The sequence below is a fragment of the Rhinoraja longicauda genome, chromosome 28 (genome assembly GCF_053455715.1).
Source record: "Rhinoraja longicauda isolate Sanriku21f chromosome 28, sRhiLon1.1, whole genome shotgun sequence".
Taxonomy (NCBI): domain Eukaryota; kingdom Metazoa; phylum Chordata; class Chondrichthyes; order Rajiformes; family Arhynchobatidae; genus Rhinoraja; species Rhinoraja longicauda.
The window spans coordinates 26,226,119-26,250,723 of NC_135980.1; the positions used below are offsets into that span (position 1 = coordinate 26,226,119).

The 24,605-nt window shown below is 53.9% G+C and overlaps 1 protein-coding gene across 1 annotated transcript in view; it reads left to right on the forward strand.

The window, feature by feature from the left end:
• Positions 1-24,605, forward strand: part of LOC144606985 (unconventional myosin-IXb-like) — a 119,630-nt gene that overhangs the window by 69,331 nt on the left and 25,694 nt on the right. Inside the window, 14 exon segments of the mRNA XM_078423486.1 lie at positions 1,352-1,465; positions 3,633-3,672; positions 5,864-5,890; positions 5,892-5,987; positions 7,334-7,423; positions 8,536-8,646; positions 9,056-9,178; positions 11,373-11,522; positions 12,950-12,970; positions 12,972-13,117; positions 16,906-17,718; positions 20,017-20,104; positions 22,956-23,059; positions 24,376-24,500. Coding sequence (XP_078279612.1) covers positions 1,352-1,465; positions 3,633-3,672; positions 5,864-5,890; positions 5,892-5,987; positions 7,334-7,423; positions 8,536-8,646; positions 9,056-9,178; positions 11,373-11,522; positions 12,950-12,970; positions 12,972-13,117; positions 16,906-17,718; positions 20,017-20,104; positions 22,956-23,059; positions 24,376-24,500 — 2,048 coding nt within the window.

Sequence of the window (24,605 nt, forward strand, 5' to 3'; positions counted from 1 at the left end):
TGTAGAGTGGGGGAGGGGTGGGCGGGTCGGCCTTCCATCTTGACCCAGACTCGGACCTGAAGGGAATTTTTGACTCACTAGAATATTTGCTGGATGTATTGCTGAGACCTTATAAGGCGCTGGTCAGACAGCGTTTAGAGCACCGTGAGCAGTCTTGGGCCCCACATCTGAGGAGGGATGTGCTGGGTGGGGGCTGTTGGAGAGGGTCCACAAGAATGATCCCAGGAATGAGTGGGTTAACGTAGGGTGAGCTTTTGTCGGCACTGGGCCTGTACTCGCTGGGGTTTAGAAGGATGAGGGGGGGGGGGGGGGGGAACCACATTGAAACTTACTGAATAGTGAAAGGCCTGGGTAGAGTGGATGTGGAGAGGATGTTTCCACTGGTGGGAGAGTCTCGGACCAGAATAAAAGGACGAATCTTTAGAAAGGAGACGAGGAGGAATTTCTTTATTCAGAGGGTGGTGAATCTGTGGAATTCATTGCCACAGGCAGTTGTGAGGACCCAAGTCAATGGATATTTTTAAGGCAGAGGTTGGCAGATTCTAGATTAGTGCGGGTGTCAGGGGTTATGGGGAGAAGGCAGGAGAATGGGGTTGAGAGGGAAAGATAGATCGGCCATGATTGAATGGCGGAGTAGATTTGATGGGCCGAACCGTCTAATTCTGCTCCTAGAACTTTGGTTTGGATTGGATTGGATTGTCACATCTGACATTGTGCCATCTTTGGAAAAAGCAGGAGATTCATTGACTTTATTCCAACCACATGCACGGTTAGTGTTCGTCCCTGTGACTGCTGCTGGGCTGTTACCCCGATATCGGAGCCACTCCCATTTAGTGGGCGGCACGGTGGAGCAGCGGTAGAGTTGCTGCCTCACAGCGGGTTCGATCCCCACTGCGGGTTGCTGTCTGTACGGAGTTTGCACGTTTTCCTGTGTGGCCTTGTGGGTTCCCTCCCGCACTCCAGAGACGTACGTACAGCTTTGCAGGTTAACTAAGCTTCAGTAAAGATTGTAAATTGTCCCCTAGTGCCTGTAGGACAGTGTTAGCACGCGGGGTGATCGCTGGACCACGCGGACCCGATGGGCCAAAGGGCCTGTTTTCCACGCTGTATCTCTGAACTAAAAGCTAAACTAAACCAGGGCGGGAGGCTGTAGGATGTTTGTGAACTGCATGTGACTTGCTTGGAAGCTGCTGGTGGTGGGATTTGCAGAGAGGTGATCGGGCCTTGTTGCTGTGGTGGCGTTTCTGCTGATGGACCTTTGTGCACTTTTTGTTGTCGTTTTACTTTGGTGGTCGGTCCTCTCTCATCCTCTCTCCCTCTCTCTCTCCCCCTCTCTGGAATGGATTGCTAGTGACTTGCATGCCCAGGTGATGAACAGTATCCGAGGATGGGCTCAGTACCGTGACGGCCCTCACGGCCACCTCAAACCACTGAGATGCCTTGAGCGGCCCCTCGGCCACTCTGCGTGAGTTTCCTTCTAGCCGCGCCACGCCACGCCACGCCACGCCACGCCACGCTGCCAGCCTCCTTACCCTCGGGTGCAACTCCCGAGGGGCCTACGCTGTGGCAGGAGAAAGGCACCGCCATGCAGCGGGTAGAACAAAGCCCTCCTCTGGCTGCTCGAAGCTCCTCTTATTCTACTTATCCTACTCGGCCAAAAGAAATGGTGGGAGAAACTGAGGGGAAGGGGGGGGGGGGGGAACACAGTGGCACAGCGGGTAGAGTCGCTGCCTCACGGCGCCAGAGACCCAGGTTCGATCCTGACCTCGGGTACTGTCCGTATTGGAGCCTGTACGTTCTCCCTGTGACTGCATGGGTTTCTACTGGGTGTTCTGGCTTCCTCCCCACATCCCAAACCAAAGACGTGGGGGTTTGTGGGTTAATTGGCCCCGTGAGATTGCTGCCTTGTGTGTAGGCGGGTGGATGGGAAAGTGGCATGACATGGAGTTAGTGTGAATTTGGGTGATGGTTGGCTGGCATGGACTTGGTGGGCTGAAAGGCCCGTTTCCATGCTGCACCTTTCCATCAATCAGTCAATCTGGGGGGGGGGGGGAGAAGGGTTTGGGTTGATGCGAATGAGGGGAGATTAAAAACACGGGATGAATGTAGGATTTGGGTAGAGGGGTGGTTGATGGTGGGCAAGGACTTGGTGGGCCGGGAGGGTCTGTTTTTGTGTATATATGAGGAGCTGAGGGGATGGAGCGCAGAGGAATGTGGGAGGGGGTGAATGGTTTGAGTGGGAGACAGTTGAAGAGTAGGAGACGATGTGGAGAGGGGTGCAGAGGAGATTGGACAAAAGGAGGCGAGGGAAGCAAAGTTCTGGCTGGGAGTGAAGAGAGAGTGGGTGACAAGTAGGGTTGCCAACTGTGCCGTATTAGCTGGGCCATCCCGTATATCGGGCTAAATTGGTTTGTCCCCTATGGGACTGCCCTTGTCCCGTATTAGGCCTGGGGGGGGGCGCTGTAGGCACGGACACTGTAGGCCTCGTTGGCTGCTCTAGGCCTGGGTGCCGCCTAACCGAGGTTGCCTAGCAACCCCCCTCCCGGCCCGGGTGGTCACCATCGGTGGAGCGGGAGCACGTGGCCGCTGGCTGGGTGAGGTCACGTGGGGCGCGGGGCGGTGACGTCACCTTTTGTCCCTTATTTGGGAGTGGGAAAGTTGGCAACCCTCGTGGCAAGTCAAGGGTGAGGATGGCTTTAGGATTATTCTTGTCACGTGTACAGAGGCCAGGAGGCTGTTCATGAGTCTGGTGGTCACGCTCTCAAGCTTCTGTACCTTCTGCTTGTACGGGAGCAGGAAGAAGAAGGAATGGCCGGTGTGGGACAAGTCTTTGACTGTTCCCCCCCCCTCCCTCTCCCTCAGCAACGAGTGGTGGGAAGATGGGGGAAGCAAGGAGCTCAGTGACATGTGGCTGCACCCAGAGGCGGGAGACCGGTGACAATTGCCACGAAAAGAGGGTGGAGTGACAATGGCCGTTTAAGATTGCGGGGGATTTCTGAAGAGGTGACCTGGGACCAGGCCACTGTAGGAAGGAACTACAGATGCTGGTTTAAAACCGAAGATGGACACAAAAATGCTGGAGTAACTCAGCAGGACAGGACAGGTCGCCTCACTGGAGAGAAGAAATGGGTGACGTTTCGGGTCGAGACCCTTCTTCAGACTGAGTCAGGAGATACAGAAGAAAGGTCTCGACCCGAAACGTCACCCATTCCTTCTCTCCAGAGATGCTGCTGCCTGACCCGCCGAGCTACTCCAGCGCTTTGTGTCCACTTGTAATGTACTGTACATCATGGCCCACGTCACCTTTGAAAGCCCTCGGTCACTCAGTCATTGATGCGGGCTTTCCGCCTGATCTCTGACCCCCACCCCCCAAGGTCTAGTCTCTGACTTGGCGGAGAGTTTATCTTTGAAAACTGATTTGGCCATCCCTGCACTCCCCGGTCTCCGGTCTCAGCCAACCAGCATGCTGCCTCCATGCCACCCCTGCACTCCCCGGTCTCAGCCAACCAGCTTGCTACCTCCACGCGCCTGCCTCATGCCGCTTGCTATGATTGGACTAACCCACGCCATAGTCGCTCGATTTAAAAAAAGACGTTTTAAAAAAAAAAAGAAACCCTTTGGTATCTCAACAGGAAAACTAAAGGTTTGAAACAGAAGCTGGTAATTCCCAAGGTAAGCGGCCTCTTTCAATCAACGTTTCTAACCTTTTTGTTCATATTTCTTCCTGGCCCTCTGGTCAGAATAACAAGGGGACAACAATCCACAAGACGCACAGAGTCTCTTGCCCAAAGTAGGGGAATCGAGGACCAGAGCACATGGGTTCGAGGTGAAGGAGAAAAGATTTCATAGGAATCTGAGGGGTAACGTTTTCACACAGAGGGTGGTGGGTGTACGGAACGAGCTGCCAGAGGAGGTAGTTGAGGCTGGGACTATCCCAACATTTAAGAAACAGTTAGACAGGTACATGGATAGTAGAAACAAAAATTCCTGAGCCTATTTAGACCAAGGCCAGGTAAAGATTTGGAGTTTCCATCTCTGAAGGGCACTGGGGCACTAGCTGGTCGGCACGGACGCGATGGGCCGAACGGCCTGTTTCCGCACTGTATCTGTAAAGTCCAAAGGCAGACGAGGGGAGATTTCCTCTCTGAGCTCTGTACACCCGACCCTGAGGGCTGGTGAGGGCGGGTCGTTGAAGGCCAAGACAGCCTTCAATGACTGTCTTGTTGTTAGGTTGGGGAATTGAGGATGGGCCGGCAGACAGGGAAATGCTCTTCTCCGGGGATCATCGAGGTCAGTTCTGTCCCGGGATCTTCCCGGGCGGCACGGTGGGGCAGCGGCAGTCGGCAGAGACCCCCGGGTTCGATCCTGACTATTGGCACTGCCTAGAGCGGAATTTGTACAATCTCCCCTTGACCTGCGTGGGTTCTCTCCGGGCGCTCCGGTTTCCTCCCACACTCCAACGACGTACGGGTTTTGCCGGTTAATTGGCTTGGTAGAATTGGGTATTGTCCCTAGTGTGTGCAGGATAGCAATAGTGCGTGGGAGGGGGGTCGCGCTGGTCGGCGCGGACTCTGGGCCGAAGGGCCTGTTTCCGTGCTGTATCTCTGAACTAACCTGAGGAAAGACGTTCTTGTCTTAGAGGGAGTACAGAGAAGGTTCACCAGATTGATCCCTGGGATGGTGGGACTTACATATGAGGAAAGACTGGATAGACTGGGCTTGTACTCGCTGGAATTTAGAAGACTGAGGGGGGATCTTATAGAAACATATAAAATTCTTAAGGGGTTGGAGAGGCTAGATGCGGGAAGATTGTTCCCGATGTTGGGGGAGTCCAGAACCAGGGGTCACAGCTTAAGGATAAGGGGGAAGTCTTTTAGGACCGAGATGAGAAAACATTTCTTCACACAGAGAGTGGTGAGTCTGTGGAATTCTCTGCCACAGAAGGTAGTTGAGGCCAGTTCATTGGCTATATTTAAGAGGGAGTTAGATGTGGCCCTTTTTGCTAAAGGGATCAGGGGGTATGGAGAGAAGGCAGGTACAGGTTACTGAGCTGAATGATCAGCCATGATCATATTGAATGGCGGTGCAGGCTCGAAGGGCCGAATGGCCTACTCCTGCACCTATTTTCTATGTTTCTATGTTTCTAAACCGAAACTAACTACCGGTGGGCAGCAGGCATGGGATGAAAAGCAAGTTAGGCTCGAATCCAACCGGTTTGATGACAAATTCCCAGTGCAGGAGGATTTCCTGACCCTCCCAGTTGGGATAATATGACAAACGTGGCAACTTTAATTGTTCCCGGTTAACTGAGTTTAACGTCCTCTCTTTCCGCGGTGATGCCTGATCCGTGTGAAGGGTTGGCTGCAGAGAGTCTAGACTGACCACGATGCAAAATGGCTCGAGCCTCGTCTCTGCTTGCCAATGACTCGGGTGGCCAACATCCTCACTCCCGAAGAAGGGACAAAGGGCGACGTCACCGCCCCGCGCCCCACGTGACCTCACCCAGCCAGCGGCCACGTGCTCCCGCTCCACCAATGGCGGCCGCCATTGGTGGAGCGGGAGCACGTGGCCGCTGGCTGGGTGGGGCGCGGGGGGGACGGTGATGTCACCCTTTGTCCCTTCTTCGGGAGTGAGGAAGTTGGCAACCCTACTAACACGGGACAAGGGCGGTCCCGTGCGGGACAAACCGACTTAGCCCAAAATACGGGATGTCCCGGCTAATACGGGACAGTTGGCAACCCTCTCCATGACGCAGAACTGCTCTATCAGACCAATTATTGCCATCTCTGCAAAACTTGTACTCTGCTCTGAACCGAACCCTGGTGACACATCTTTTCTCCCCTCCCACCACGCCCTTCCCAAGAACCTCATTGACTCGAGCTCCTTGAATGTACATTGTGGGCATGACCCTTCACGACCGCACCACCAAATCCTTGCTCCACCTGCACAAGAAGAAGAAACCGCCCAGTATCAGTGCGCAGTTCCAGGTGAGTGGCCCTGGCCGACAGTATGTTGAACCGAGAGGATGGGAAGGCATTGAGGGGGAGCTTTGTCATCTCCATGCCACTGAGATGCGTTTGGCCATGGACGTGTTGATGGGACAATGTAGAGGGAGCTTTGCTCCATCTCACCTGAGTTGCCCTGTCCTCAACGTGTTAATGGGACAATGGAGAGGGAACTTTGATCCATATAGCCTGAGATGTATACATCCTCAATGTGTTTGATGGGACAATATCGAGGGAACTTTGCTCCATCTGACCTGAGTTGTCCCTCTTCTCAATGTGTTTGATGGGACAATATCGAGGGAACTTTGCTCCATCTGACCTGAGTTGTCCCTCTTCTCAATGTGTTTGATGGGACAATATCGAGGGAACTTTGCTCCATCTGACCTGAGTTGTCCCTCTTCTCAAAGTGTTTGATGGGACAATGTCGAGGGAACTTTGCTCCATCTCACCTGAGATGTCCCTCTCCTCAAAGTGTTGATGGGACAATGGAGAGGGAACTTTGATATAGCCCAAGATGTACATATCCTCAAAGTGTTTCATGGGACAATATCGAGGGAACTTTGCTCCATCAGAGATGTACACGTCCTCAACGTGTTGATGGGACAATGTCGAGGGAACTTTGCTCTGTCTTTTTACCTGTGTTGGCCCTGCACTGGACGTGTTGATGGTAGAATGTGGAGGGAGCTTTGCTCCTCCTCACCTGAGGTGTCCCCCTCCCCAAAGTGTTTGATGAGCTTTGCTGTATATAGCCACCTGAGGTGTCCCTGTCCTGGGAGTGTTTGATGGGACAATGCAGAGGTGCTTTGAGGACGTGGACATCTCAGGTCACATGGAGCAAAGTGTTTGACGGGACAATGAAGTGGGAGCTTTGCTCTATCTCACCCAAGGTATCCCTGTCCTGGGAGTGTTTGACGGGACAATGTTGTGGGAGCTTTGCTCTATCTAACCTGAGTTGTCCCTGCCACACAGTCATTGAGACTAGGCCCTCCAAGTCCACGTCGGCCATTCACACTCATCCTACATTAATCCCATTCCTTACTCTCCCCATGTTCACATCAACCCCCTAGACCCCACCCGGTAGATTCTCCCGCCCCCCTACGCACCCGGACAAAGCACAGCGACGGACCGACCCACCTTCGGAGGGAAGAAGATACCGTCCCCGTCGGTAGGGGCTGAGGTCACCGAGGGGCAGTGGAGAGGCAGTGCCTCTGCCCAACCGCGCTGCTTCCATGAGAGTGATTGATGGGGCAGTGTGGGGGCGAGCTTTATGTCTAAACGCAGCACTGGCCCAGCACGTTCCCAGATTGTTTACACGGTTGATTTTCCAGGCATCCCTGAACAAGCTGATGGAAGCTCTGGGCAAGGCAGAGCCCTTCTTCATCCGGTGCATCCGCTCAAATGCCAGAAGGTGAGGGCAGGTTTGGGGAGCGGGGGGGGTGGGCTGGATACACATCTTCAACCACGGGGTTGGTGCTGAGCATTGGATGGTGTCTGGGGGGCAGAGCAGAGGGTGGTTACTGAGGCATTACCAGCCCCTCAGCCCGAGCTGTCCAAAGACGTACAGGTTTGGAAGTTCATTGGCTTGGTAAATGTTAAAAACAAATTGGCCCTAGTGTGTGTAGGATAGTGTTAGTGTGTGTGGGGATCGTTGGTCGGCGTGGACCCGGTGGGGCCGAAGGGCCTGTTTCCGCGCTGTATCTCTAAACTAAAACACAGGCAGCAGCCGAGGGCAGGATAGAGCTTTGGTCTCTGGCGCTGTGAGGCAGCTGCTCTACCTGCTGCCCTGGGCTCCGAGGCATCGCCGGCCTGTTCAGAGTTGACGCTGAATTAAACAACACAACAACTCCTGGAGAACCTTTCCCAACCTTGGACATCCCCAAGCTTGGACCCTCGAACCCAGTGAAATAGTTCCATAGATGTTCACTTGTAATTGACCGGTGGGACAATGTCGACGGAGCTTTGCTGGAGTTTAGTTTAGTTTAGTTAAAGATACAGCGCGGAAACAGGCCCTTTCAGGTCAGCCATCGTTGCTCCCATCTACACATCCTAATTAATCCCATGTTTTATCCTCCCACTGCCCCCCTCTCCCCCCCGTCCCCACTCTCCCCCCGTCCCCACTCTCCCTCCGTCCCCACTCTCCCCCCGTCCCCACTCTCCCCGTCCCCACTCTCCACGTCCTCCTTCTCCCCCCGTCCCCACTCTCCCCCCATCCCCGCTCTCCCCCCTGTCCCCCTCTCCCCCATCCCCCACTCTCCCCTCTCCCCGTCCCCACCTCCCCCCGTCCCCTCTCCCCCGTCCCCACTCCCCCCGTCCCCACTCTCCCCCGTCCCCTCTCCCCCGTCCCCACTCTCCCCCGTCCCCTCTCCCCCCGTCCCCACTCTCCCCTCTCCCCCCGTCCCCCTCACCCGTCCCCCCTCACCCGTCCCCCCCTCACCCGTCCCCCTCACCCGTCCCCCTCTCCCCCGTCCCAACTCTCCCCCCGTCCCATCCCCCCTCTCCCCCCGTCCCCCTCTCCCCATTGTTCCTGCAGCTGGAGCTGTGTTTCGATGATGACCTGGTGCTGCAGCAGCTGAAGTACACGGGGATGCTGGAGACCGTACGCATTCGCCGCTCCGGGTACAGCGCCAAGTACACCTTCAAGGTACGTGTGATGGGAAGGGGGGGATGTGTGGGCTGGGGATAGTGACCACCTGCAGTGGGATTTCCCGGTTTGTGCATCTGGCTCATGTGTGTCCACACGGTCCTCAAACTAGTACCTCATCCCAGAACGTGTGAAAGTTGTTGCATGTGGGACCTGTGTTGCTGTGTGTGTGTGTGTGGCTGTGTGCGTGCATGCGTGTGTGTGATCCGTGTTCCAGCGAGAGGTGTGCGTGTGCGTGTGTGTGTGATCCGTGTTCCAGTGAGAGGTGTGCGTGTGGGACCCGAGTTGCGGTGAGGATTGGCGTGTGCGTGCGCGTGTCTGTATGTGTGTGCGTCCGTGTGTGTGCGTGTGTGTGTGGGACCCTGTGTGGAGCCAGCCTCACCCTCACCCTGGCTGTTTACCGTCACAGGAATTCAAGGACCAGTTCCAAGTGCTTCTGCCCAGGAACGCTGAGCCTCTGCAGGAAGCCATTGCCGCCTTGTTCAACAGACTGCAGTTGGACAGGAATAACTGTCAGATCGGGAAAACCAAGGTAGGATGAGTTTATTTTATTGTCATCTCTGTACTGGTGGGTCTGGCTCTGCACACCTCCTCCATCTAGTGGTGACAAAGAGTACTTTAGACTTTAGAGGCACTGCATGGAAACAGGCCCTTCGGCCCACCGAGTCCGTGCCGACCAGCGATCGCCCCCCCTACTCCAGCACTATCCTACACACTAGGGACAATTTTACAATTTACCAAAGCCAATTAATCTACAAATCTGTAGGTCTTTGGAGTGTGGGAGGAAACCGGAGCACCTGAAGAAGGGTCCCAACCTGAAATGTCACCCATCCATTTTTTCCAGAGACCCAGCTTGACCCGCTGAGTTACTCTAGCGATTTGCGTCGATGTTCGGCGTACCCTGATAAAACCCACGCGGTCACGGGGAGACCGTTACAACCTCTGCATAAACAGCGCCCGTAGTCAGGATCAAACCCGGGTCTCTGGCGCTGTAAGGCAGCAACTCTGCCACCGTGCCACCCTTTAGGAAGTAAAGCACGCCAGAGAGTCATCGTCATAGAGTGATACAGTGTGGAAACATGCCCCTCAGCCCAACTTGCCCACACCGGCCCAACATTTGGTCCATATCCCTCCAAACCTGTCCTATCCATGTACCAGTCGAACTGTTTCTTAGATGTTGGGATAGTCCCAGCCTCAACTACCTCCTCTGGCAGCTTGTTTGGGACACCCACCGCCCTTTGTGTCAAAAGGTTACTCCTCAGATTCCTATTAAATCTTTTCCCTTTCACCTTAAACCTATCTCCTCTGGTCCTCGATTCACCTTCTCTGGACAAGAGACTCTGTGCATCATCCCGATCTATTCCTCTCATGATTTTATACACCTCAATGAGATCACCCCCCCCCCCCCCATCCTCCTGTGCTCCAAAGAAGAGAGTCCCAGCCTGCTCAACCTCTCCCTAGAGCTCGGACCCTCTAGTCCTGGCAACATCCTCGTAAATCTTCTCTGCACCCTTTCCAGCTTGACAACATCTTTTCTATAACACGGTGCCCAGAAGTGAACACAATGTGGCCTGACCAACATCTTACATACAACTGCAACGTGACCTCCCAGCTTCTTTACTGGACACCACGCATAGTGAAGCAAGCACGTGATGATTCTCAGCGCCCTGCTCACAATCAGACTCGAAGCAAAAGGCACGGAATGTCCTTGATCCGAGATAGATTCCATCCGGGAAGGAATTACAGGAATTCTGTGGGGGAAGAATCTTTGCTGATTCAGGCAAAACAATGTAATACTGAACCGGTCAGAACAGGATCGTACTCCCTGATACCACTCCATGAATGAGCCTGCAATGAAATTATGGAGATAAAGACACAGATCGGCACACAATTAATTGAATAGTTTAGTTTAGTTTAGAGATACAGCACGGAAATAGGCCCTTCGGCCCACCGAGTCCGCGCCCGGACCAGCGATCCCCGCACACTAACACTATCCTAAACACACTAGGGACAATTTACATTTATACCAAGCCAATTAACCTGCAAACAAAGAGGGAGCGGATTGAACTTTATTCCCTTCCATCACAGTGAGGAGTGTGGATGGAATCCGCTGTGGTGGATGTTCATGTTAAATTATATTTTATGTGGCTGTGTGTCTGGTTGCTTTTTACTTATGTAACTCAACTTTTACTGTAGCTTAACTGGTACATGTGACTATTAAATGGAATCTTGAATCTTGTCCTGGGGGGGGGTGGGGGGGGGGGAACGAGGATCTCGTAGAAAACCCACGCAGATCACGGGAGATGGTACAAACTCCGCACGGGCCACGCCCGTGGACAGGGTCGATCCCGGATACCTGGTGCTGTGTGGCAGCAACTCTACCTCTGCATTCAAGAGAGAGGTAGATAGAGCTCTTAAGGATAGCGGAGTCAGGGGGTATGGGGAGAAGGCAGGAACGGAGTACTGATTGAGAATGATCAGCCATGATCACATTGAATGGCGGTGCGTACAGGCTCGAAGGGCCGAATGGCCTCCTCCTGCACCTATTGTCTATTGTCTACCCGCTGTGCCAGCTGTCTGTCGTGTGGAAATCCCCTCGAGGTGCCCGGCCTAAACCTGGACCTTTGGCTGGTGTAGTGTTGTTGTTACGGACACTTCATGCTTCTCTCTGGTCACCACCACCACCACTCATGACCCTCCCCGCATCCCTATCCCACCGCTCCCAGGTCTTCATGAAGGAGTCTGAGCGGCAGAAGCTTCAGGACATCCTACACCAGGAGGTGATGAGGAAGATCCTGCTCCTGCAGAGCTGGTTCCGGGTGGTCCTGGAGAGGAGGCACTTCCTGAGGATGAGGCGGGCAGCCATAACAATTCAGGTGGGTGTGGACACAATTGTTTTGTCTTCTCCCCCCCCCCCCCCCCCCCCACCAAGAAATATACTTTATCTGTAAAATATTCAATCGTTCAAGAAATTCCACTGTCCACCTTCATCAGATCAGTCTGAAGAAGGGTGTCGACCCGAAACGTCACCCATTCCTTCTCTCCAGAGGTGCTGCCCGCCCCGCTGAGTTACTCCAGCATTTTGTGCCTATCTGTGACAAACGGAGGCGTTAAGTGTGCGAGCGTCAGTGAACGGTCTCTGATTCTGACCGTGAAATGGTCGAACCTGGGTCCCTGGCGCAGTGGGCAGCAGATCTACCCCAGGTAGACACACAATGCTGGAGTAACTCAGCGGGTCAGGCAGTAAGCAGCATCTCGGGAGAGAAGGAATGGGTGACGTTTCGGGTCGAGGCCCTTCTTCAGACTGGACTGTCCTGTGCCGGTGTGGGCTTGTCCGTTGTGTGAGGGGAGGGGAGGGGAGGGGAGGGGAGGGGAGGGGAGGGAGGGGGAGACTGGGATTATGCTCTCTAGAGTTGTAGAAGAATGAAAGATGACCTTGCATCATTCTTTGGGACTCAGAGATTTTAAGGGGAGAGGGAAAAGATTTAAGAGGAATCTTTTCTTCTTAAAGAAGTGGGGCGAAGTGGGGCAACTTTCTCACACGGATGGTGGTAGGTATACATAGCGAGCTGTCGGAGTAGGTAGTTGTGGCAGGGGGTATGAAAGCAACATTTAAAAGACGTTTGGATGGGTAAATGGATCGGGAAGGTTTAGAGGGATTTTATGAGCCGGGGGGTGGGGGGGGGTGGGTTGGAGGGGGAGTGGGTTGTGGGGGAGTGGGTTGGAGGGGGATGGGTTGGAGGGGGATGGTTGGAGGGGGGGTGGGTTGGGGGGGGTGGGGTGGGTTGGAGGGGAGTGGGGTTGGCGGGGGCGGGTGGGTTGGGGGGGGTTGGGGTTGGAGGGGAGTGGGTTGGCGGGGGCTGGGTGGGTTGGGGGGGTGGAGTTGGAGGGGAGTGGGTTGGCGGGGGGCGGGTGGGTTGGGGGGGTGGAGTTGGAGGGGAGTGGGTTGGCGGGGGCGGGTGGGTTGGGGGGGGTTGGAGGGGAGTGGGTGGGGTTGGGGGCGGGGCGGTGGGTTGGGGGTGTGGAGTTGGAGGGGAGTGGGTTGGCGGGGGCGGGTGGGTTGGGGGGGTGGAGTTGGAGGGGAGTGGGTTGGCGGGGGCGGGTGGGTTGGGGGGGTGGAGTTGGAGGGGAGGTGGGTTGGCGGGGGCGGGTGGGTTGGGGGGGTGGAGTTGGAGGGGAGTGGGTTGGCGGGGGCGGGTGGGTTGGGGGGGTGGAGTTGGAGGGGAGTGGGTTGGCGGGGGTTGGGGGGGGGGTGGGCGCGGGGGCCGGGGTAATGTCCGTGCTCACCGACGTCTCTCTGCAGGCTTACTGCCGTTCCTTCCTGGGTCCACTTGGCGGTGCAGCGGCAGAGTGCGGCCAGTCTGATCCAGCTGGTGTGGAGGGGCTTCCTGCAGCGGTGTGCCTACCAGAAGCAAGTCTGCGCCATCGTCCTGTGCCAGGCGCTGTGCCGCCGGTACCTGGCACGCCGGAGGTAACAGTCTCAGTACATCGTTCAATAGACAATTGGTGCAGGAGGAGGCTATTCGGCCCATCGAGCCAGCACTGCCATTCAATGTGATCATGGCTGATCATTCTCAATCAGTACCCCGTTCCTGCCTTCTCCCCATACCCCCTGACTCCGCTATCCTTAAGAGCTCTATCTAGCTCTCTCTTGAATGCATTCAGAGAATTGGCCTCCACTGCCTTCTGAGGCAGAGAATCCACAGATTCACAACTCTCTGACTGAAAAAGTTTTCCTCATCTCAGTTCTAAATGGCCTACCCCTTATTCTTAAACCGTGGCCCCTGGTTTTGGACTCCCCCAACATTGGGAACATGTTTCCTGCCTCTAAAGTGTCAACCCCTTAATAATCTTATAACGTTTCGATAAGATCTCCTCTCATCCTTCTACTAGAGCATTCAGTACGGGGAGAGGTGTTGGGCAGGCTGGGACTCTTACCCCCTGGAGACGCAGGGAGATAAGGCGGTTAAAAAGGCTTTTGGCACTTTGGCCTTCATCAGTCAGAGTATTGAGTATAGAAGTTGGGGAGGTCACGTTGCAGTTGTATTAGACGTTAGCGAGACCGCATTTAGAATATTGTGTTCAGTTCTGGGCACCATGTTATAGGAAAGATATCGTCAAGCTTGAAAGGGTTCAAAAAAGATTTATGAGGATGTTGCCAGGACTAGAGGGTGTGAGCTGTAGGGAGAGGTTGAGCAGGCTGGGTCTCTATTCCATGGAGCGCAGGAGGATGAGGGGTGATCTTATAGAGGTGTACAAAATTATGAGAGGAATAGATCGGGTAGATGCACAGATGTCTCTTGCCCAGAGTAGGGGAATCGAGGACTAGAGGACACAGGTTTAAGGTGAGGGGGAAAAAGATTTAATAGGAATGTACTTTAGTTTAGAGATACAGCGCGGAAACAGGCCCTTCGGCCCACTGAGTCCGCACCGACCAACAATCCCAGCACATTAACACTATCGTACACACACTCGGGATAATTTACATTTTTTACCAAGCCCATTAACCTGCAAACCTGAGGGGTTTGAATCTGAAGGGTAACTTTTTCATACAAAGGTTGGTAGGTGTATGGAACAAACTGCCAGAGAGGGTAGCTGAGGCAGAGATTATCGCAACATTTAAGAAACAGTTAGACAGGTACATGGATAGGACAGGTTTGGAGGGATATGGGCCAAAAGCAGGCAGGTGGGACTTGTGTAGCTGGGACATGTTGGCCGCGTGCTGGCAAGTTGGGCCGAAGGGTCTGTTTGCACGCTGTATGACTCTATGACCCACGGCCTTTAACCTCATGTGCACTGTATTGTTAGGGGATTCAGTGTTGTGTTGAGACACAGCACGGAAACAGGCCCTTCAGCCCACTGAGTCCATGTCGACCATGGACCACTCATTTGCTGCTGTATCTCTACACTACTCCCCCCCCCCCCCCCGGCATGACACAGGAGCAGTAACAAAAGCTGATGCCTCGCCTCGCTGGAATGTCTGGTTTAGATTTAGTTTAAATACAGCGAGGAAACAGGCCCTTCGGCCCCACCGAGCCCATGCCGACCATCAAGCAACCTTTGCTTTAGACTCTACTTTAGAGATACAGTGCAGAAACATTCCTTTGTCCCACTGAGTCCGTACCGACCAGCAATCACCCCGTACGCTAACTAACATTGTCCTGCACACGAGGAACAATTTTATAATTTCACAGTTTATTTTGGAGATACAGCGTGAAACAGGCCCACCGAGTTCTATGTTATCCACTTTCACGTTCAATCCCTATACAGTTTACAGAGGCCAATTGACCTACGAGTCTCTGGGTAATGGAGGGTGGGTGGAAACTGGAGCAAACCCTCGTGGTCTCAAACTCTGGCGCTGTGAGGCAGCAGCTCTACCCGCTGCGCCGCCGTGCCCACAGCGCGAGAGATAAAACTGAAGGATCGTGCAGAGAGTGCGCCCGAGATTTTGAGATTGAACCTAGGCGGCATCCAAGGGTTGGGGTTGAGTCCGGGAGTCTGTCTCTGTCAGGCAACAAGCAGCACTACCCGCTGCTGCGCCGCCCGAAAACGTGACGAGGGTCGGCCTGCTTCTGGGGCCGAGCGATTACTGAACGGACTCGTTCACTGCGCAACCCCGTCATTGAATGTCTCCAATTCAGACCGTGAAATGGGTGGAATGTCTCAGCTGAGCTCCATAATGAAGCCCTTTGTGTCTCAGTGGAGCAGGGGGTGGGAGGAGGAGGCTGACGACTGGGAAATAAGAGTCACACTGTACAAGGGTCCCGCAAGAACCCCCCGCCCCCCCCCCCCAACAAGGGAGAGCCTTAACACATCACCTTCATACTTAATTGCATTACCATCAAATGCCCCGAAGGGCCGAATGGCCTACTCCTGCACCTATTGTCTATTGCCCCCAGATCGCGTACAATTTGGGTGTTAGGATTGACCTGAGATTTAACTGAAACTGGTTAATATGTTTAGGAAAGAAGACTGCAGATGCTGGTTTAAATCGAAGGTAGACGCACAAAATGCTGGAGTAACTCAGCGGGTCAGGCAGCATCTGTGGAGAGAAGGAATTGGGTGACGTTTCGGGTCTGAGGAAGGGTCTCGACCCGAAACGTCGCCAGTTCCTTCTCTCCAGCGATGCTGCCTGGCCCGCTGAGTTTCTCCAGCGTTTTGGGTGTACCTGGTTAACACATGTTGTTGTTACCTTCTCTCCAGAGATGCTGCCTGGCCCGCTGAGTTACTCCAGCGTGTTATGTGTGTACCTGGTTAATACATGTTGTTGTTACTTTCTCTCCAGAGATGCTGCCTGGCCCGCTGAGTTACTCCAGTGTGTTGTGTGTGTACCTGGTTAATACATGTTGTTGTTAAGCTGGAACGGGTGCAGAGGAAATTTATGAGGGTGTGTTGCCAGGACTCGAGGGGCTGAGCTTTAGGGGAAAGGTTGAGCAGGCTGGGACTTTATTCCTTGGGGTGCAGGAGAATGAGGGGTGGCCTTACAGAACAAATGAAAACCAAATGAAAAGTTATTTGCCCTCTTGTTTCTGCAATTGTCTTATTTAATGTGTTGCACTCTCTGAATGCTCCTACCATCCACCTCGTTGGAGACCCTCGGACTATCATTAATTGGACTTTATCTTGCACTAAACGTTACAACCCTTCATCCTGTATCTGGATGGCTTGATTGCAATAAGTCCATGAGTCATAGGAGCAGAAAAAAGCCATTCGACCCATCAAGTCTACTCTGCCATTCAATCATGGCTGATCTACCGTTCCCTCTCAAGCCCACTCTCCCGCCTTCTCCCCGTAACCCCTGACACCCGCACTAATCAAGAATCAGTCAATCTGCGCCTTACAACTACCCAATGATTTGGCAACCACAGCCTTCTGTGACGATCAATTCCACAGATTCACCACTCTCCTTCCTGAAGAAACATCCTTTAATTCTGAGGCTTTGACCTCTGGTCCTGGACTCTCCCACTAGTGGAAACATCCTATTTCCAGGCCTTTCGCTACTCGGTAAGTTTCAGTGAGGTTCCCCCCTCATCCTTCTAAACTCCAGCGGGCATAGACCCAGTGCCATCTGTTACCATCTGTAATCATTATTCGTTATTCCTGCCATCCTGTATCTGTACACTGCGGACGGCTTGATTGTAATCGCGCATCGTCCTTCCGCTGGGACTGGTTAGCACGCAACAAAAAAGCCTTTCACTGTAGCTCGGCACCGGTGACAATAGACTAAACGAAACTAAAAGGTTTTGCTTTCCGTTGTAGGGTGCGTCTAATGAGGGCGGCCCAGCGGAAGGAACAGGAGAGGGCAGTGCAGGGTGCGGAGGGGCACCAAGTCTCCGATCGGTCGCGGTGCCCGGTTGACCCAGACACTAAGGAGGTGCCGCTGGCTGAGGCCGGCCTGGAACCGCCGACCGGGGTGGAAGCTGCTGGGCCGGACGCGCCGCAGGGACCCGGGGAGAGCGCGAGTGGGGGTGTGGAGCGGTCCACCTCCCGGGCGAAACGGCAGAACCGTCGGATGCGGGGCTTGGAGCACAACAACCTCCAGCGACAGCTGGCCTCCCCCTCCTCCCTTCAGGACGACGAGCTCGACCCGCCAACCCTTGAAACCAAGGAGATCGTGGAGAGAATGGTGCAGACCGCCAGCCTGCCGGCTATGGGGCAGCCGTCTGGAGAGGAGGGGCTACTGCCCACGGTGCCGACCGGCGACGGAGAGCCGCCGCGGCTGGGCACCGTGTCCGGCGATGGCGGCGGGGATGGCAGCGAGCGAGCGGGCGACGGCAGGATGCCACGGGCGGCTCCGGAGCGGCCGAAGACTCTGCCACTTCTCCTGGGCGCCGGCGCCGCCCTGTTGCCCGGCGCTGCCCCGGCACAGGCCAACGGCAACGAGGAGCAGAGCGAGCAAGCCGGCCAGAGAGCGCACGAGAACCCCGTGTCCCTGCCGGGAACCATTCAGCGCTACCACGACCACCGCAAGCTGCGGAACAAAGCCGAGAAATGGAAGGACCGGCGTAACTACGAGGCGACCAGTCCCACCGGGGAAAGGAAGGAAAACCAGCCTCCGCTGAAAGGCACCAGGTACCACAGAACGGCACGCGAGATCCTTCCTCCCTGTGGCTATCCAACTGTACAACTCCACCCCCCTCTGTCTTACACCGTCTTACTCTGTCCTGGCTGGTATTCACTGGAATTTAGAAGGATGAGTGGGGATCTTATAGAAACATATAAAAATTATTGAGGGATTGGGCAGTCTAGATGCAGGAAACATGTTCCCCGTGTTGGGGGAGTCCAGATCCAAGGGTCACAGTTTAAGAATAAAGGGGTTAGGCCATTTGGGACTGAGACGAGGAAGAACTTTTTCACCCAGAGAGTTGTGAATCTGTGGAATTCTCTGCCACAGAAGGCAGTGGAGGCCGATTCACTGGATGTTCTCAAGAGAGAATTGGATATAGCTCTTCGGAATCAAGGGGTATGGGGAGAAAGCAGGAACGGGGTACTGATTTTGGATGATCAGCCATGATCATATTGAATGGCGGTGCTGGCTCGAAGGGCCGAATGGCCTACTCCTGCACCTATTTTCGATGTTTCTATGTCGTGGGGTAGACTGACTCCACACATCCCTCACCCCAATCTTTGGCCCACCTCCTGCATCTATTGTCTATTAATTGGCTTCTATAAGAAACTGCCTCTAATGTGCAGGGTATTTATTTCACAAAATGCTGGAGTAACTCAGCGGGTCAGACAGCATCTCAGGAGAGAAGGACTGGGCGACGTTTCGGGTCGAGACCCTTCTTCAAACTGATGTCAGGGGGGGGGGGGGCGGGACAAAGGAAGGATATAGGATATATCTAATGTGTAGGGAGTGGACAAGAAAGTGGGAATCACATAGAACTAGTGTGAACAAGTGATCGATGGTCGGCGTGGGCCCGACGTTCTTTCCCTCCGGTGATGCTGCCTGCCCTGTTGAGTTACTCCAGCTCTTTGTGTCTTTCCTGGGCTTAATTCCAATGCAGCATCTCCAAACACTAAACTAAACAGCGTATTATTTTTAGACTTTTAGTTTAACGACACAGCGCGGAACCAGAGCATTCAGCCCACCCTGTCCGCGCCAACGAGCGATCACCCCGTACACTAACACTATCCCACACACCAGGGACGATTTACAATTTTATAGAATCAAATGAACACGCAAACCTGCACGTCCTTGGAATGTGGGAGGAAACCGGATCACCCGGAGAAAACCCACGCAGGTCATGGGGAGAACGAACAGACTCCCTACAGACAGCGCCCGTGGTCAGGATCGAACCTGGGTCTCTGGCGCCGTGAGGCAGCAACTCTACCGCTGCGCCACCGTGCTGCCCCAGGGTTCCAAGGCTGCAGTGCGATCCTGGGTTGTGTTGGGGGCGGGATTGGGAACTGTGACTGAGACAATGTTGGCAATTCAAGGGGTTGATGAATGATCGCTGGATGATCAATACCCTCATCAGGTCCCCTGTCACTGGGCCTGAACTGGAGCCCTGGCCCATCTGCTCAAGCACTGAACAGGAGGCTTGTTGCTGCCTTCCAACCTCGTGATGGTTGGGCTGCGACAGTTTAGTGTCATGACCTGGAGTTGGTGAGGGCACTGATGTTCGCTGGTGTGTGAACAGGTGATCGATAGTCAGCGTGGACTTGGTGGGCTGAAGGGCTTTATCCACATCTTTATCAATATCCTCATCGGGGCTTATCAGTTATTATCAAAGACCTTATCCACATTTCTCTCTCCTTTTCCTCCTTCCCCCTCTCCACTTGATCCAGCCCACCTCTCTTGCCACCTTCTTTCACTTCGTCTTTGTCTCACTCACCCCCCCGCCCACCCCCACTTCATTGTTGACCCTTATGATCAGCCATGATCGCATTGAATGGCGATGCTAGCGGCTCGAAGGGCCGAATGGCCTCCTCCTACACCTATTGTCTATTGTCTTTCTCTGTCTCTCCCCTGTCTCCCGCCTAGCGAACAATGAAAGGCCTGGATAGAGTGGACGTGGAGAGGATGTTTCCACTAGTGGGAGAGTCCAGGACCAGAGGCCCACAGCCTCAGAATTAAAGGACGCACCTTTAGAATGGAGATGAGGAGGAATTTCTTTAGCCAGAGGGTGGTGAATCCGTGGAACTCATTGCCACAGACGGCAGTGGAGGCCAAGTCATTGGGAGTTTTTCAAGTGGAGATTGATGGGTTCTTGATTCGTTAGAGCCTCAAAGGTTATGGGGAGAAGGCAGGAGAATGGGGTTGAGAAGGGGAAATAGATCGGCCACGGTGGAATGGCGGGGTAGGCGTGATGGGCCTAAATCTGCTGCTATGTCTGATGGTCTTATGGTCTATCCCCTCTCGTCCAGGGACAAAGAATCTTCGTCTCAAGAGGACGGTTTGGCAGCAAACGTGTCGTCTCCAACAGGGATGGTGACTGAGGCGCCGTTGAAGGAGGTAGGTGTGATCCTGGTTATTGTGGGGTTGGGGGGGGGGGGGGTTGTTGTGAGTGTCCATTGCCACCCCTCATTCTCTGGGCACTGCCACTGCACTTGTTAGGCAACTGAACCATCCTCACACCAACTAGAGCACGTCCTTGTCCTTCCATCTGTGGAGACCTTCGGACTATCTGTAATCGGACTTTACCTTGCACTAAACATATCATATCATATCATATATATACAGCCGGAAACAGGCCCTTCCGCCCTCCAAGTCCGTGCCGCCCAGCGATCCCCGCACATTAACATTATCCTACACCCACTAGGGACAATTTTTACATTTACCCAGCCAATTAACCTACATACCTGTACGTCTTTGGAGTGTGGGAGGAAACCGAAGATCTCGGAGAAAACCCACGCAGGTCACGGGGAGAACGTACAAACTCCTTACAGTGCAGCACCCGTAGTCAGGATCGAACCTGAGTTTCCGGCGCTGCATTCGCTGTAAAGCAGCAACTCTACCGCTGCGCCACCGTGCCGCCCTTATATCAAACATAATATCCTTGATCCTGTGTCTACACTGCGGACGGTTTGATTCTAATCGTTTATACTCTTTCCACTGGCTGGATCGCACGCAACTAAATAGCGTTTCACCGTGCCTCGACGCACCTGGCAATAAACGAAACTAGACTTACTTGAACTAAACTTAAACCAAACTAGACTAACACATACCCAGTGTGATACCCACTCGCGCAGAATGGGAACCTGAGGGAGGGTCTTCTTCATCCATCTGAAGAAAGGGTCCCACTTTCAAGACATCGTTTTGTCCATTTACTTTCACTGATGCTGCCTGGCCCACTGAGTTCCTCCAGCAGTTTGTTTTCAGCTTTGGAGTCCAGCATCTGAAGTCTTGTGTCTTTAAACTAAACTAACCTAAGCTAAAGTAAACTAAACTAAACCAGGAGGTCAATGTCCCACACCACCAGATTCAGGAACAACCATCAGGTTCTTGAGCTGACCTGCACAACAACCCTAACCCTATCTCGACAACGGAACACTAGGGCCCACGGTGGCGCAGCGGTAGAGTCGCTGCCTTACAACGAATGCAGCGCCGGAGACCCGGGTTCGATCCTGACTACGGGTGCTGTCTGTAAGGAGTTTGCACGTTCTCCCCCTGATCCGGGTGGGTTTTCTCCGAGATCTTCGGTTTCCCCCCCCACACTCCAAAGGCGTAGTGCGTTTATGTAGGTTAATTGGCTGGGTAAAAATAAAAATTGTCGCTAGTGTGTGTGTGTAGGATAGTGTTAATGTGCGGGGATCGCTGGTCGGCGCGGACCCGGTGGGCCGAAGGGCCTGTTTCCGCGCTGCATCTCTTAACTAAACTAAACTAGACCAACTCTTGGATAGACACAAAATGCTGGAGTAACTCAGGGGGACAGGCAGCATCTCTAGAGAGAAGGAATGGGTGACGTTTTGGGTCGAGACCCTTCTTCAAAGGCAATAAATACCCATGTGTGGTTTTGTCTTGTGTTTTTGCATTCGTGTTTTTTTCCCCCCAAATCTTTCTTTTACTAAAAGGGCAGGAGACTGGGGTTGAGAGGGAAAGTTGGATCAGCCATGGTTGAACGACGGAGTAGACTCGATCGGCAAAATGGCCTAATTCTGCTCCAAGAATTTATGAAATCTTTGTGCAGTGTATGTGTAGTTTGCCAGGTTTTTTGTGTTTGTCTGAGTCCACGTGGCTGCATTTTACTTTGATCTCACCGTATATTGTGCAGGTGGCTGTAAACTTATCTTGAGGGCACGTTTAGTCGAAAACCTTTTGAAGATTTGTTGAGAGAGAGGGAGGGATCGGGGTAGAGTGGTGGATGGAGTTTACTACTGGTAGCAGTTTAGTTTAGTTTAGTTTAGAGTTACAGCGCGGAAACAGGCCCTTCGACCCACCGCGACCGCGCCGATCATGTTCCCAATGTTGGGGGAGTCCAGAACCAGGGGCCACAGTTTAAGAATAAGGGGTGGGCCATTTAGAACGGAGATGAGGAAAAACTTTTTTAGTCAGAGAATTGTAAATCTGTGGAACTCTCTGCCTCAGAAGGCAGTGGAGGCCAATTCTCTGAATGCTTTCAAGAGAGAGCTAGATAGAGCTCTTAAGGATAGCGGAGTCAGGGGGGTATGGGGAGAAGGCAGGAACGGGGTACTGATTGAGAATGATCAGCCATGATCACATTGAATGGTGGTGCTGGCTCGAAGGGCCGAATGGCCTACTCCTGCACCTATTGTCTATGTTTCTATGAATGGTGGTGCTGGCTCGAAGGGCCGAATGGCCTACTCCTGCACCTATTGCCCATTGTATATTGACCAGCGATCCCCGCACGCTAGCACTATCTTACACACAAAGGACAATTCACGCTGATACCAAGCCAATTAGCCTTCAAACCTGTCCTGTTTTTGCCTTGTGGGAGGGATCCGGGGCACCTGGAGAAAACCCTCGCCGGTCACGGGAAGAACGTACAAACTCCGTACAGGCAGAACCCGTGGCCAGGATCGAACCCGGGTTTCTGGCTCTGTAAGGCAGCAACTCCACCGCTGTGTCGCCGTGCTGCCCAGTTCAATGAGCCCTAGGAATAGCTTGCAGAGCCCAGCATATCTGGTGTACATACCTGTGACATCTGGTCTCCCGTGACCCATTTAATCCCTTCCACGGCCTACAAATCCTTTGCCCTACCTCTTCGCCCTCAACCAAGCAAGTTGCAATGTGTTTCACTTGTATCTCAATTTAACATCAATACTGTTGTTCCTACAAATGTAACAATATGTTCTTCCCTCCTCCCCTTTTCCCTCTCTTCCCTTCCCTTGACCCATCCCATTAGACTCCAAATGGCTCGCGGGATGGTGAAAGAACGCCAATTAAACTGCCTGTGCAGAAGAAGACATCACAAGAGTTGGATCCAAGCCAGTCCCTGGAATCGCCCAAGTACGTTCGGGGTGGAGTGCGTGGGTTGGCGTTGGGAATACCACTTGTCATTCCCGGGCGGTTGTGTGTTTCCTAGGCTGTGACGTGGCTCTGAGCTTCGTCCTGCCCTGGATTGCTCTCCACGCATTCCTTTGAGGTGGCACTTGAGTTGAGATTGAATCCAGCAGGGCTGATGGTCTTTGGGGAGTGGAGATGGATCTGGAGGATGGTCCAAATGCGAACAATTGAGGTTGAATCATGTGGACCTCCCTCTGCATGTATTTGGATGGGACGCTGGGTTGGTTACAAGGGTTGCCAACTCCCTCAGTCCCAAATAAGGGACCAAAGGTGACGTCACCGCCCCACGTGGCCTCACCCAGCCAACGGCCACGTGCTCCCGCTCCACCAATGGCGGCCCCCTGAGCCGGGAGGCGGGTTGCTAGGCAACCTCCGCTAGGCGGCGCCCGGCCTACACTGTCCGGGCCTACACTGTCCGGGCCTACAGTGTCCGGGCCTACAGTGCCCCCCGAGCACAATATGGGACAAGGGCGGTCCCATACGGGACAAACCAAATTAGCCCAATAAACGGGATGTCCCGGCTAATACGGGACAGTTGGCAACCCTAGTGGTTACCCCCCCTGGGACGAACCTGCCCAGATGCAGGTTCTGGTCTGAAACGCAGTGAGTTGGGATAAACACAAAGTGATGGAGTAATAGAAGAATAGGAACGTAGAAAAAAGGTGCAGGAGTAGGCCATTTGGCCCTTCGAGCCATCACCGCCATTCAATGTGATCATGGCTGATGGTCCAAAATCAGTCATTCAGTGGGTCTGGCAGCATCAGTGGAGGGGAAAGACAGGCGATCGGAGCCCTTCAGTCCGAATTATTCCAAAGACCGAAGATGGAACCCGATCTGAAATGTCGCCTGTCCGTTCCCTCCAGCGCTTTGCTCATGATTCCAGCGCCTGCAGTTCCCAGTGCTTCCAATAAGTTGGTCCTTTCAGCTGGTTAAAGTTAGTGTCAGGTGTGGCTTAGACCGCCCTTGTCCCGTATTAGTAGGGTCGCCAACTTCCTCACTCCCAAATACAGGGACAAAGGGTGACGTCACCGCCCCTCCCCCCCCCCCCCCACGTGACCTCACCCAGCCAGCGGCCACGTGCTCCCGCTCCACCAATGGCTCCTGCTCCACCAATGTACGACTAGTCACATGTCATCAGGCGATCATTGTAACTCAATAGTGCCATCTTTATCTCCGGTGCGCTCGACCCTTGCTGTTGTCACCGTGTGCGTTCTCGTGTGGTCTGAGTCTCCCCCCCCCTCTCGCTCCCCCTTGCCCAGGTCCCAGTTCCGCAGCCCGTTACGGAGGCTCTTGGGCAAGCGGCAAGCGGACAAGAAGCTGTCTAAGGAGCTGCCTGCGACGCTGGTGGAAGTCGTGACGGACGCGGTGAAAAGCTACGGTGAGAGTGAGTGTCCTCTCCTGCGTTCACAGAGCACGGGGCTCACCACGACCCAGAGCCACTTCAGTCAGTCTAGTTTATTGTCACGTGTGCCAAGCGAGGTACAGCGAA